The sequence below is a fragment of the Zootoca vivipara genome, chromosome 14 (assembly GCF_963506605.1).
Source record: "Zootoca vivipara chromosome 14, rZooViv1.1, whole genome shotgun sequence".
In the NCBI taxonomy this organism is placed as follows: domain Eukaryota; kingdom Metazoa; phylum Chordata; class Lepidosauria; order Squamata; family Lacertidae; genus Zootoca; species Zootoca vivipara.
The window spans coordinates 16,085,109-16,100,225 of NC_083289.1; the positions used below are offsets into that span (position 1 = coordinate 16,085,109).

Here is a 15,117-nt window from a genome sequence, read left to right on the forward strand (position 1 = left end):
CCTAGTAAATTCAGTTTTAATTGGTTAACTGCGTAATTTTGCAAGTAAGAATAATGAATGGGTGAAGAACGCACGTAAGGCCTTTTCGCTGGGTGTTATCCTAAAACTTAACGTTCCTGCAATGTGTTCCACTTAAATGGCAGACATTAGCCTATAGATCATTTGTGTTCCATTATATATTGAGAATTAAATCAATTGCTACAATAATGGAAACTGAGGGTACTGGATTTAGTTGCACCTTTGATGTGAGAGCTAGCAGAAGAGATGTTTTAGCTATTTAATTTTTACCACCAAAATAAGGGTCAATATGATGTGGGGAGAAGAGTGAGTCTTTCTTTATTGCAAGGACCCACATGGGGACCCTCTCAGCGGAGTCTGCCTCCCAATTTTGCCAGTATTACTGTATGATCATTGTACCTTCCCCATTGGAGTGAATGGAAGCCATGTGGGAGAAAGTTGAGGGGTGTGTGCAGACAGAGATATTACTGGAGCCCGGGGCTCAACTTACTCCTGACAGATTGCGGGGAGAAGATGATGTTTCCCTTTCTGCAACAAAGTTGTCAATCACAGTCTTGTTTCCTATGTCCTATAAGAGCTATTTCCGCCCGGACAGTGCTGCCGACCGCAGTATTCCGGATATGTCTGGGACGTATGCCAATCCTAGAATACGGCTAACATAGTGTGATAGCCAATGAAATGTTATTCTTATTTATGTAGATTTTAGCATAATCCTGTTCATTTCTAAATCTGCAAACCAGATTGTTTTCCTAATTCAGAAGTATTAATGCTGGTTGGGGCTGATGAGCTTTAGTTCAAAACAGCTAGAGGACAGCAGGTGGGTGAAAGCTGCTATAGACCCTTTCTATTACAAAATCTCCAAGACGACAATTTTTAAATACCTTTATGTGCAAATTTTCTGCCTTAAAGGCTGCCTTAATTTTTAGCACCAGTTAAATTAACAGCTGCCCGAGAGGTGGGATGTAGTGTCTTACCTACCATGGAAGGGAACAGGTGTGAATTAAAATCAGTTTGTCCACGTTTGGAACCCAGTGTAAATTGAGCAAGCCCAATGAATTATTCCCTCCCTTGAAAGCCGCTGGAATACTTTCTCTGTCTATCACTCTTAAACAGAAAGGTTGACTAACCGTATATTACTAGTGGGCAGTGTAGCTTGTGTGTATGTATGTGTACACTCACATAATATGTATATCAGTGTTTCTCAACCAGTGTGCCTCCAGATGTTTTGGGACTACAACTCCCATCATTCCTGACCACTGGTCTTGCTAGCTAGGGATGATGGGAGTTGTAGTCCCAAAACATCTGGAGGCACACTGGTTGAGAAACACTGATGTATATAACCTTAATAACTTGTCCTTGAGCTTGCTTTTCCTTCCTTCGTCTCTCCCATTCCTTTTTCCTCATGTGTCATGTCCTTGTAAATTGTGAGTAGGGATCATCTTAATACTGGTTTTTATATACCGCTGTAAGAACCTTTTTGACTAACAGTGGGCTATAAATAAATAATGCATATATATGCGCTATATATAGGGATCACACACACACACACACACACACACACACACGGCTATTAATCTTAAAAGCAATCAAAGAGCACTGCAAAACAGCATTTAAAAGAAGTAGGCTCTTGATCCCAGGATACTGTCAGACACGTAGCATATTAAAAATAGGTGAATGACGGGACAGAGGAAGATCTGACAATGCTTAGCTTCTGCCTTTCTCAGTGACGCAGCTAGAATTTCAAATGTGCATAATACTTGTTTTTTCATTCTACATTCCTCTTGCAATAACCACAACCTATAAATTCCACAGCGGGGAACTCTTCTTGTATCCACAGCAGGCAGGCTGAACTCAAATGCCTAATTTATCTCTGCCATCTGTACTTGATTGGCACAACCGCTAAAGTGAATTAATGTTGCCTGAGAAACCCTGTTCCGGATTCTGTATGTTTTGCTGTCAGATGACGCTTCTAATAACGTGTGACTATTTGAACAAATTAAATATGATTATTAATCTGTAGCACAAGGAAATGTTTAGAAAACTGCTTTTACCTCCAGCATATTTCTTAGCAGCCTTCTGAATCAGATGAAGAGTGTAGCAAGGATAGGTGAGCTGTCCGAGACAAGATTCATCTCAGATTCATTAACTGTTTGATTTTTCTCCCCAACTGCAGTTGGAGAAAATCAGATTATTCTTCCAAATTCACTTGAAGGTTTTTTTTTGGGGGGGGGGGAATTCCACTCCCTATCTGCCCCCAGCAGCCCTTCTCCCCAACTTCGTAATGCACAAATACCCTTTCCTCCAACTAGTGCAGAATACAGAAGCCAGTCTGTTCACCGGAGCAGGTTACAGGGATCATGTTACTCCTTTGCCGAGAAAGCTACATTGGACTGCCTGATTCCTTATGCTCCAACTCAAACACAGAGATCTGACGGGGCAATTTTGAGGGTCCCCCGCACCCCTGAGATTTTGTTGGCATTTAACAGGAACCAGGTCTTTACTGTGGCAGGCTCTGCCCTGTGGAACTCCTTGCCAATAGACGTCCGGCAGAAGTCTCCCTTGTTTGCTTTTTTAAAAGTGAGAACTGGATCCTGCAACTGGGATCCTGCTATTAATATCAGGCAGAGCCATTCCATAGCATCATAGAATTGTAGCCTTGGAAAGGGACCCCGAGAGGATCCAACTGCCTGCAATGCAGGAATAAAGGTGTTTCCTTTTGCCTTGCCAGCTTTAAGGGCCAGTGTGGCATAATCATAATCCCTTCTGTATGTACAGAGGACTCTTGAGTTCCACGTTCAAACAATCTCTAGCAACTCTTAAATGTAGGTTACTAAGTTCCTGGCCACTAGGTGTTCGAATCGAGCTCCAGTATCCTTGGCACTATGAGACCATAAAATTTCCTGTGCATGGTCAGCTGTCCAAGGAAGGAGAGGAATGCAGAATTTTATGTAGCAGCCACACAGCTAACAATGGTTGGATGAACTGATTCTAGGGCCAGGGATGGGCGAAGCTTCAGATAAGGGGAAGTTTCCCCAGAACCCAGTGGACCACTAGCCAACTAGAAATGCACAATACAGGCTGATAAAGGTGGAGTGAGATACATACAAAGCCAATTGCTTACTGCTGCACCACCACCACCACCACGAGCCTCTATATATGCAAGTGCAAATCTACATCTACTATGGATTAGAGCAGGGGTAGGCAACCTAAGGCCCGTGGGTCGGATGCGGCCCAATCGCCTTCTCAATCCGGCCCGCAGACGGTCCAGGAATCAGCCTGTTTTTACATAAGTAGAATGTGTCCTTTTATTTAAAATGCATCTCTGGGTTATTTGTGGGGGCATAGGAATTCATTCATTCCCCCCCCCAACAAAAAATATATATAGTCCGGCTCACCACATGGTCTGGGGGACGGTGGACCGGCCCACGGCTGAAAAAGGTTGCTGACCCCTGGATTAGAGATTCAACACTAAAACTCTTAAAACTAGATTGTAAAACTGTACAGAGACATGATCAAAGGCAAGCAACCATATTTTACAGGAAGTAAGCAAAATGTCTCGGAGAGAAGGGAAAAGTTCAAGGTCAGCCAAGACACAGAATGTCCCTTCCCTTAACTTGCAGTTTGAAAACTTACTGCAAATCAGCTAGAAATCTACCAGTGTGTGCCAATCTACCTTCCCCCTATCCCTGCTCTGGACATTCATTGGTGGGTTGCAATTTGCAAGAAACTTGCACCCTTCCCTCCACGTGGGGTCGGGAGATATTAGCTAGTGTTAAAACAGTAGAAAACAGAATGCACAGTCCTGGGATACTGCTTATTCTGCACATTCATTATCTTCTTTTTTCCAATGCTGTCAAGAATTAAGAACAATGCCTTCAGTATGGTCAACACCAAAATAACTTTTTAATAACACAACAAAGCACAAAGTCTTTTTTAAATGTTGGCCTTGCAGCGCTAGTGGTAACCACAAGTAAAAACAAACGTGATGCAAGCTCAGAGACATTTTCTCAAAACCATGATTAAAACTGGCCTCCACACAAGTTATATATCTATTTTTCCTTTGGAGATTTGGCAGCAATTCATCCCCTTCAGCTGCAAATCAAAACTGGAACAACAGTCTGGAAGTTTGTGGCTTAAAACATGTGCTTGTTATTTGAGGATATCAGGGGTTTAACTCATTCTACCTTGGGTATCACCAATTATATGAATGAAGCTAAGACTTCATGGTTGTAAAAGTGTGGTTCTGTACAAAAACGTTATGCCTTTTGAGTAAAGAGATCACTATCCTAATCTGATAAATATGATCAGTATAAGCTTCTGACTAGCCACTATCCTGATTGCCCATGGCAGGCAAGAATTGCTTCTGGATAATGAAACATACCTCTTTTTTCTTTTTACAAATCCCATAAACATCTAAAACATGGGCAGGAGGGCAAGTTACTTTGGGAAGTTTAGCTGTATTGGGAGAAGGAGCAGTATTCTGCAAGAGAGTATACCCTGAGAGTATAGTTTGCAACTATGGCTGTTGCCATCGAGAGACAATGTGTCTCCATGCTCAGCGGTTCTTTGCAGTTCCTCCACTCTCCTCCCCTGTGCTCTCAACAATATGCAAACCCTCTTCCGTATATGCTGTGCCCATCATAATGATTGGCAGGTTTCTGTTACTTTTATATGAAGGCCATGTAGCTGGATATTTTTGTTGACTTCAGGGTGTATGTCTTGACTTCATGCTTCAATGCCTTGTAGGGATAGGAGGGTTGCAAGAATTTGTACTGAAGTCGGCAACGCTATCATCGTCGCCAGCTTGCCCACCGTTTAACCCCCTCAGCTTTGAAGCAACACCGATTGTACGAGTTGCTGTGGAGCCAAAACACCCAAGTAAGTGTCTTCCCTCTGTTCCTTGAGTATCCAATCAGAATCATTAAGTATACTTTTGAAAAGCCACAAGGGTGGGAAGGAGTAGTCGTAAATGAGTTTGAGCAAAAGATAGTATGGTGGTTGCCTCGCAATAAGGCAGGGTTTCCCAAACTTGGGTCTCCAGCTATTGTTGGACTACAGCTCCGATTATCCCTATCAATCAGGGCAAGTAGTCAGGGATGATGGGAATTGTAGTCCAAAATCAGATGGAGACCCAAATTGGGGAAACCCTGCCATAAGGAAATACTAAGTTAGAACCACTCATACTAGGGTGGACGTCGGCATGTTACAAGAAACATGGGGCAATGGCAGCCTCGTTCTATCTTGTTCTTGGTCTGTAATGTGTACAACAGGAATGGCAAACATGTTGGACTACAACTCCCATCAGCCCTCACTTTGGGCCGTACTGGTTGGTGCTGATGGGAGTTGGAGTTCAGTGACATCTGGAAGACCACAAATTCATCTTCCCTGGTACATAAGTTATATTACATGGTGGCTTAATTGAGCTCTGCATTTGCCTGCTCCCACTGTTAGGGCAAGGAAACAGTAATTGCATCAGGACATGAAACAGACATTCTGGAAGGAGAAGAGTGGATTTGATATGGGGCTGTTGTTTTGAGTGGCAGCCCTGTGTCTCTTAGAACATACAGATCCACCCACAGTCTTTTTTTTTAATCCCTCTTAAGATTTTTAGTGTTGTTATAATATGTAAAAGCTAAGAGCTAAACAAAACGTTGTTCTATCATATTCTTTGTACTCAGTATTTCACACCAGCCTGTGCTCCCTTTCTTAACTGAGCTTTGTTCGTATGTTACTTTGAAACCCAAGTGCTTCAGAGGTACTTCATTTAAAAGTGCTTTTGTCTTCCCAGGTGAGATGCCGCAGTTGGTTAAAGGCATGAAGCTTTTAAACCAAGCTGATCCTTGTGTACAAGTTTTAATCCAGGAGACAGGGGAGCATGTGTTAATTACAGCAGGAGAAGTCCATCTTCAGCGCTGTTTGGATGACTTGAAAGAGAGGTTGGTGGCGGGGAGAGGTGGTGAGAGAGGAAAAGGAAGAATTGCTCAAGGCTCAGTGATTAAATCCAGCATTTACAAGACAGCTGAACATGTAATTGTGGTTTAGCTTATAAAAAGGTCAAAGCATCCTCTCCCAATTCTTCCTTACTGTTGCTGGTGCACACATGAAGATTTTTCATACTGGCATTCCTCATGTGTAGATTTCAGCCAATCATTTTATTTGTATACCACCTTTCCAAAGTTAAAGCCATGCTCAAGGACAGCTGACAACATATAAAAATGACGTAACTACAAAACATAAAATTATCATAAACAATGAACAAAACATCAATAAGTACCCAAATAAATTGAACAATTTCCACATAAATCACAGGATCCAAAACAGAGATACAAAAAAGCTCCCAAACAAGCCCCGCCTTAAATGATAGCCCAGCCCAAGATTCCTGAAGACCTCCATTTGAATGTTGGACTCCAACTCCCATCAGCCCCTGCCAGCATAAGGAATGGCCATGTTATGGGGCTTGTAGTCCTGTTTTGCCTTCATAGTCTTACCACTAAAGAAACTAGCTTCATATGAAATTAACTTATTCCTTTGGCGAGTTTGGCCATCTATCCCTATTTCATTCCAACTGACTCTGTCCCAGCTTGAAGGGCAAGGATAAGCTGGGGTTGAACTACTTTGTTCACTCCAAATTCAAGTCAACCCTTTGGTTGTAAGTATCTATACTGTCACAAATGACTTTTCCCATAAGGAATTGGGAGTTAGGTTGTCCCTGCATATTAACTGTAAACTGCTTTTGTATGATTTCCCAAATCATTTGTTTGCAACCATTGCCCATCTAGAAATCCTCTTTGTAGAAAAGCCCATTTTTATCACTCAAAATGTCTGGTGGTCACAGTTGTAAAGCTTTCACACTGTGCAATGGTAGATTGCTCTGCAACGGCTATGTTTGTTGCCATCTTTTTCACAGCGGTCTTTTTTGTATAAATAGGCACGACTTGACGTGTTCAGCTCAAGTGACAGAAATCAGGAGGCTGATCCTTGATTGGGTCATTGAGATGTGGACTTAGTTTTCATTCCATCCTCATACCACTCTTAATTCCTTGGAGGCAGGATGGATTTCAAGCAGCAGAGTCTCCAAGATCTGTAATGTTCTGGAATATGAACCTAAGTGCCTCACACATCTCCTGTCCAATGAAAGTGCTGGGGTCCATTGCCCTTCTCAGATACGGTAATATTTCAGGACTTAACTTCCCACTCCACACTTAAATCACTGGGTTGCAGCTCAGAGGATGGGAGACCTGCTGCTGCCGTTGCTGCAACTGTAAGAGGCAGTTGAGAGAATTTGGATCCTGTTCTGTTCCTCAAGATAGGAATCTGCTGTATACTAAGTCAGACCATTGGTCCATCTAGCTCAGTATTGTCTACACCAGAGTTTCCCAAACTTGGATCTCCAGCTGTTTTTGGACTACCATGCCCATCATCCCCGACCACTGGTCCTACTAGCTTGGGAAGATGGGAGTTGTAGTCCAGAAACAGCTGGGAACCCAAGTTTGAGAAACGCTGGTCTACATTGGCTGGCAAGCACCTCTTTAGGGTTTCAAGCAAGGTTCTCTTCCAGCCATATCTGGAGATGCCAGGGCTTGAACCTGGTACCTTATCCATGCAATGCAGCTGCCCTGCTGCTGAGGTATAGTCCTTCCTAATATCCTCATCAGGAATGCACGGGTTGCAGTGGGGTGTGTGTGTGTGCCTGTTGCTTTAAGTATGCTAGAATGAATGCTGCCTCCCTCCTTGGCTCCCATTATTGAGTAATTGCTTAATGCCTTAGGAGGCAGCGGGGCTGCAATGGTTAATCATAATGTGAAGTTGGCATCATGTGATTACTGGCATTAACCCGCCACTGAAACCCTTGAAGACTTAAGTTTCATTTGCTGTGAGGCCTAACTTTAAGCCTTTTGGCTTTCTGTAGGTTTGCCAAGATCGAAATTAGCGCATCGGAACCAATCATTCCATTCCGGGAAACCATAACAAGACCCCCCAAAGTTGACATGGTGAACGAAGAAATAGGAAAGCAGCATAAATTTGCCGTCATACACCAGAGTAAGGAGGAGCAGAACAAAATCCCTGAAGGTGTGCAGGTGGATTCGGATGGGCTGATAACGATATCGACACCCAACAAATATGCCACACTCAGCATCAGAGCAACACCACTTCCTGAGGAGGTAACTCAGCTACTGGAGAAGAACAGCGGCTTAATTCGGACCATAGAACAATTCTCCTCTTACCTGAATGAAGGTAAGAAAACAGAAGAGATGAATCCAAAGACCTTTGAGCAGATACAGGAGTTCAAGAAAAGACTAGAGGAAAACCTACCAGGAAGGAAATGGAGAAATGCCGTTGATGGGATCTGGTCCTTTGGCCCCCGAAAATGTGGGCCTAACATTTTACTGAACCGATGTGAAGGTTACAAGAGGTCTGTGTGGCAGTGCCTGGAAGGAAGCAAGCCACCCAAGGAAGCGAGCGTGTATCGGGATTTTGACAACAGTCTTGTCAGCGGGTTCCAGTTGGCCACGCTTTCAGGACCAATGTGTGAAGAACCACTTATGGGGGTCTGTTTTTCGGTGGAGAAATGGGACATGGGCAGATTTGTAGAGCAAATGTCAGCTAACCGGCAGGATTCAGATGAAAGGAAGTCTGCGGAGGAGACATCGGAAGGGGAGGAAACTGCCCTTGTGTCAAGGACTGGAGACCCTGAATCGGCTTCTGAAACTGAGCTGCAAGATGGTGATCAGCGTAGCCTCAAATCATCCTTTAAACACAAAGGAGAGGCTTCGCCTGCAGACTGTTATGGCCCTTTCTCTGGACAACTGATTGCAACCATGAAGGAAGCATGCCGATATGCTATGCAAGCAAAGCCACAGAGGCTTATGGCTGCCATGTACACCTGTGAGATTATGACAACGGCTGAGGTCCTAGGTAAGCCTGAAACCAGCAACATGCACAAACAAACTACATTGCAGATGTTGCCTCCGTAGGGGGAAAGCGTTGTCAGAAAGCTGACTGCAAATGACTTCCTTAGCCATGCCAGCTTTTGCCAACCTGGTGCCCTCCAGATGTTTTCAGCTACAGTTCCCATTAGCCCCATCCAGCATGCAGGCTGGGGTTGATGGAAGTTGTGGTCCCAAACATTTGGAGGGCGCCAGGTTGGCAAAGGCCGACCAAGAAAAAATAATTATATTTCCTGTGACGCTCCAGGTATAGATGGAATTATCTGGTTGACTCACCAGGTGGCGGTAGTGGATTAAATTTCTGTACTGCCCTTCATCCGAAGATCACAGGGCGGTTTACAACATAATGTAGTTGCTATATAATTAAACAATGGAACTTGCTTCCGTAGGAGTTAGTGACGGCTACCAACTTGGATGGCTTTGAAAGAGAGCTGAACAAATTCACGGAGGATAATGCTGTCAGTGGCAACTGGCCATGATGTCTATGCATTGCCTCCACAGTCAATACTTTTGTATGCCAATTGCTGGAAACCACAGGAGAAACTGCTAAAATAGGAGGATAAAATGACGGTCTTTTTATGGAAGAACGGAGACCATCGGTGGATTACCTATCAGATTATCATTCCTGTATGAAATCATGTGCAGGATTTGAGATGTGAGCAGCAGAGGAATGTAGAGAATGGATTTGAGGGCTTAGAAAATAACTCCCCCAAAAAGGTCAACAACTCTGGGCCATCTCCCCCCAGTTTTTTTAAATTTGAGTCCCCAAACACGGGGGCGTGTTATACACGGAAAAATACGGTGTATATATGATTGGAGATATGTAATAATTTGAAAGATTCAATAAAAAGAAACCACAGGAGAGGAGAGTTCTCTTGTGCTCTGCACCTGTTTACAGATTTCCCACGATAGAGGCTGCTGGACTAGATGGACCTCCTTTGGCCTAATCCAGCAGGCTCTTCTTATATGCTTAGGTTCTTATTTCATCTTGATATATTTACTTTATATTGCATTCATTAAGTTGCTTAAGCAACCCCTCTTCCTGGGGCTTAAGATCAACATCCTGTTGACTAAGGCTTGCACTTAGATGTTCTATCTGTTTGCTCATTGTCCACTATTTTTAGGGGTAAAGTAAGTTAAATGCCTCATAAAATAAGTTAAATAACTCCATACGTTACTTTTGGATCCCTGTTACTGATCATGCACGGCCCCAGTGCTACTGCTGAGATTTTGCAGCAGTTGTGTGGTCTATAAAACTCACTCCAACCCTTGAGTGAAGTCCCTAAAATCTCTTCTTAAGATTCTGAGATCTGAAGTTTTTCACACCATCATTTAATAGTAGCTGGTTGCTCTATATGACTGTTTCTCGAGACCCTCTCTTGCCCCGGGCGTTAATTAGTCCTCCCAGTTCAGTAATTGTGCATCTGAATTGATGGAAAGGATGCAACAAACTCAGCAGGTCTTTTCCTTTTGCAGGTCGTGTTTACGGTGTCCTCTCCAAAAGAGTCGGCCGGGTGTTGCAGGAAGAGATGAAAGAAGGGACAGACGTGTTTATTATCAAAGCAGTGTTGCCGGTAGCAGAGAGCTTCGGTTTCGCTGATGAAATCAGGAAGAGAACAAGTGGCCTAGCCAGTCCACAGCTGGTCTTCAGTCACTGGGAGGTAAAAATTCTATTCACTCCCATCTGCCTTGGTGTACAATTTCTTGTAGATGCAGGGAAAGAAATCAAGATAAAGGAGGGGAGAGGTTAAATTGTGGTCAAGACTTAAATTTGCTCCGTTCTTTCCTAAGCCAAGCCATACAAGGAGCTTTTTATCTGCCTATACAGTGGTACCTCCAGTTGTGAATGGGATCCGTTCCGGAGCTCCGGTCGGATCCTGAGGAATTTGCAACCGGAGTTGCCGCTTCTGCACATGCATGCGGCGAAACCCAGAAAAATACTTCCAGGTTTGCCACGTACGTATCCAGAAGGATACGTAACCGGAGGTGAACATAAGTAGAGGTACCACTGTATATTTGCTTTTTCCAATGCATGCTTCACAATATTCTGTTCTGTTGCAATAGGTTTTGGGTTAGGGTAATATTTATTATTATTATTATTATTATTATTATTATTATTATTATTATTATTATTATTTATACCCTGCCCATCTGGCTGGGTTTCCCCAGCCACTCTGGGCGGCTTCCAACAGAAATATTAAAATAGACTAATTTCTTAAAGATTCAGATGTCCTCTAAAAGTCTGTTAGTTATTTTTCTTTTTGACATCTGGTGGGAGAGCGTTCCACAGAGCGGGTGCCACTACCGAGAAGGCCTCTCTGCCTGGTTCCCTGTAACTTGGCTTCTCGCAGCGAGGGAACCGTCAGAAGGCCCTCAGCACTGGACCTCAGTGTCCGGGCAGAGCGATGGAGGTGGAGACGCTCCTTCAGGTATACTGGACAGAGGCCGTTTAGGGCTTTAAAGGTCAGCACCAACACTTTGAATTGTGCTTGGAAACGTCCTGGGAGCCAACGTCCTGGGTTAGGGTGTTCCATCCTCTGCTGGATTGAATTTAAAGTCCATTAAGTCCAGCATTATGTGTCCAGCAGCAGCCAGATGTTTCTGGGAAACTCGTGAGCAGGGCATGAAGGCAGCAATTGTCTTTGTCTCCTACTCCTGATTGCTCCTCTTCTGCCACAAAAAAGCAGTAGAAATAAGACACTAGGGAAGGACCATTTTAAAATAATTCTCTTCATTCTCTATAAAGTGGCCCATGTTTGAGACATGTGTTTCTGCACCCAAGAGGGACATATGTGGTGGAATATGATAGAGATATATTTGGTGTAAAGCAGTCCTTCCCAAACTTTTCCTCCCATGGACCTCTTGGCAGACCACTTATTGATTTTTTTTTGCCTGTTGCAGCAATTGTAATGCACAGTGCTAAGCAGATGCTGTATGGTTATTCATTGTGTTTCTATTGCTCCTTTTATTTCTTGCATATTTTTTTACATTATAATTAGCATTTCATAGAATTCAAATTGTGCAAAGGATTAAAATACAAGAAATAAAAGAAGCAATATAAAAGACAGTTTGAAATCAACATGGGTATTTAATGCAGACAGGTCACAGACCACCGGAATGAAGCCTACAGACTCCTGGTCCACAGTTTGGGAACTCCTAGCATTGAAAGAGAGAGAGAGAGGATGCTAGATTAGATGGACTTTTGGTTTCACCCAACAGAGCTGTTTTTCTTTTATTTAGTCTGCTAACAAGGTAACCAGCACACAAGGAAAACAGTAGGGGGGTGTTTTTGTGCTTGTGGAAAAGATCCTTTCTTTAAAGTGTTCTTTCTGGAAGGTGAAATCTTTTGAAATGCTGAAATAGATACCATGGATCAAATATTATTTGGATCTTCAGAGGCTCTTTGCAGGTTGATAGCGGCAATAAAATAAGTGACCTGTACACTTCGTTTTCTGCCTCCTGTCCTTTCTTCTTCAACTGTGTTTCTCTCCAACCATGTAATTTACAATCAAGAGCTTTTGAGGAGAAGATTCTTTAAGGGAATAGAAAGAAGAGTAAAATTGCATCCCTTTTCCAAGAGCATTTTTAGTTTTAAAGTCTGCAATCCGCTCCCTGTTTTCAGAGACCTGTAAGAGGAAAATACAGACTTGAGTTCAAAATGTGCTGTGTAATTCTTCTAAGCTGGCTGTGTTAACAGATCTGCCACCTACACAACAAACAAAACTGCTGCTTTATCCCCTTCCAAGTCGCTTGTGCAAGGAAGGAAGTAGCTTGTTTCTCTTGAATCCAGTTCTAAAATTCAGGCTCTTGTCGCTCTTGACATCATCAGGAGTGCTGCGGCCATCACATGACCCACACCCGGCTACCCTCTTCCCTTTCCTCTTCCTTGTTGGGATATTGATATCTCAGTGTGAGACTTCACTACTTCCCATGCACCAGAAGAATCAGTAGTTGGGAACATTTACTGCAGACATGATTGGCTTTGTAGACCTCATCCTAAATTAGCTGGGAACTTTCTGAGATGCTGGGGAGCAACATTTCCTGAGTTGCATGGGAGTTGTATTTGTGTATGTCTCCCCCAAAAATCATTGAAGTAATGCATTTCATGCAGCTCAGCAGGAAATGATGAGCCTTTAGCCCAGTTAAGGTCCAGATCAGCCAACAAGGAGGGTTGGCTGGCAGTGGCAGCTAATGTGTTAGGAACCAGACCCTAATTTGGAGGGACCTGGGCTTGCAATGCTGACTTAAGATCTTCTTAATATCCTGCAATAAATGAATGTATTTTAGCTATTATAAATTCATGGTCTTCTCAGCCATCTATCGAGGACGTTTCCCCCCCCCCCCAAAGTAAACGAATGAGAGGTACAATGCAGTTTGTTGTAGATGGACAGTACTTTTGACTAATCAGGTTTCACTGCAATAAACACTGGAAACTGCTAAAAGGAATTTTAAGTAAAAAAAAATGACACACAGTCCAAGGCTGTGAGATGACCATTTTTTTCCTTCAGTGGTTCCAAGATCAACAGAAAAAAGCTCTCCATGCATTTCTTTTAAGCGTTTCTTTTCTAGTTCTATTCCACTTACACTGCAGTCAATCATTTAGAGACCTCAGCAAATAATAAAAATATTTAAAATAAATAAATAAATCCATTTCAGCTCCATCTGCTCATTCTTGGAGCTTTCATTGAGTGGTTTCTACCAGTACAGTTAGACATTCAGGAATCCATTTATGGTTTTATGCTATACAGATTCCGCTAACTTCTGATACCTTCGTAGTATTTCGTAAAGTTGGTGTGTTAATGATCCTGGCTGTACCCTTGCTGGTTTTATTTGTTATCTTTAGTAATAGGGTGCCATACTGCAGCACACCCTTGCAGTAGGCCAAAGTAATCATTTAACCATTAATGATCTCCAGCTTAGCCTAACCCACCGCACAAGGCTATTGTAAGGCTTAAAAATGGGATGATTCTCACCTCCTCGTAAATGTGCGACTGATATGTGTGTGATTGTGCACACATGCACAGCGCTGAACCCAAAATTGACCCGGAAACTTCATAAAACTTGCTTTTTTGTCTCGCCTTACCTCTCAGGGTTTTGCGAGAATAAACCAGGGTTCCCTGTGAAACTGAAAATGCAAAAGCAAATATATATTTATATAGCTACACTTTTTACAGGCTGCTTTGTTGATTCCTCTGGGAAATAAGCACGTGCCCACAGGAAAAAAGGGAGAAAATCAACAGAAGAAAAGAAGGAACTGAAAACTTCAAAAAAACAGGGATGGAATAGAGGAAGAGAGATATCAGCCAAATAACTGTACTTCAATAATTGTCAGTGACATACTGAGCAGAAATTATTTTTCATTCATTTTTAGGTGACTAGTGGTACCTTTTTAAAATTTGAGCGCATCTTTCCTAATTTCAAATATGTCTGCTTTTAGCCGATGGACAAAAATCACAGTTCATTTCTGCCGCCGCCTTCCATTAATTCAGCTCTTTGCACAATTCCTCTTCCCCCCCCCCCCACCCTAGGTAATTTCAGATGATCCATGTTGGGTGCCAACCACAGAGGAAGAGTACCTGCACTTTGGGGAGAAGGCAGACTCCGAGAACCAGGCCCGCAAGTACATGAATGCTGTAAGGAAGCGGAAGGGACTTTGTGTAGACGAGAAAATCGTGGAGCATGCTGAGAAGCAAAGGACTCTCAGCAGAAACAAATAGCTGCCTCCAATTCTGCTTCTCTGTTAAGTGCAGGTGAATTATTTTCTGTACCGGAGATTCAAAAAAAAGTCACCTTGGATGTACAATTCTGTATGGGTTTTCTTACTGTGAGTTGTCTGTGGCTTGAGTTTTAATAAACCTAAGCCTTTCCAACTTTTTTTTCTTATGATTATACACTACAGCTTCCTTGTTATATTAGTGGCTTGCAAACGTCCTACCTCCTGGGAACCTTTTTCACATCTCGTCGTCTGCCAAGGGATGCCTGCAAGGCTGATACAGAATCCCTGCATACCTTGAGTCAAATAGGCAGCAGCATTTGGTCAAATTTTAACCAGCTATAGATTGATCAACGTAGAACATTTTAATTTATTAGAATACTACCCCTGATTAATTGGCCAGCATTTTTAAAAAAATAAAAAAATAAGTATACATTA

At 42.8% G+C, this 15,117-nt stretch overlaps 1 protein-coding gene across 2 annotated transcripts in view; it reads left to right on the forward strand.

The window, feature by feature from the left end:
- EFL1 (elongation factor like GTPase 1) overlaps positions 1–14,836 on the forward strand; it is a 59,727-nt gene extending 44,891 nt beyond the window's left edge. For both annotated transcript variants that reach the window (XM_035130833.2, XM_035130835.2), the window contains exons 16-20: positions 4,765–4,896; positions 5,807–5,954; positions 7,928–8,934; positions 10,443–10,627; positions 14,495–14,836. In XM_035130833.2, the coding sequence (XP_034986724.2) occupies positions 4,765–4,896; positions 5,807–5,954; positions 7,928–8,934; positions 10,443–10,627; positions 14,495–14,683 (1,661 nt within the window). In that variant the 3' untranslated portion in view covers positions 14,684–14,836. The remainder of the gene's footprint in view (positions 1–4,764; positions 4,897–5,806; positions 5,955–7,927; positions 8,935–10,442; positions 10,628–14,494) is intronic.
- The last annotated feature ends 281 nt before the right edge of the window (positions 14,837–15,117 follow it).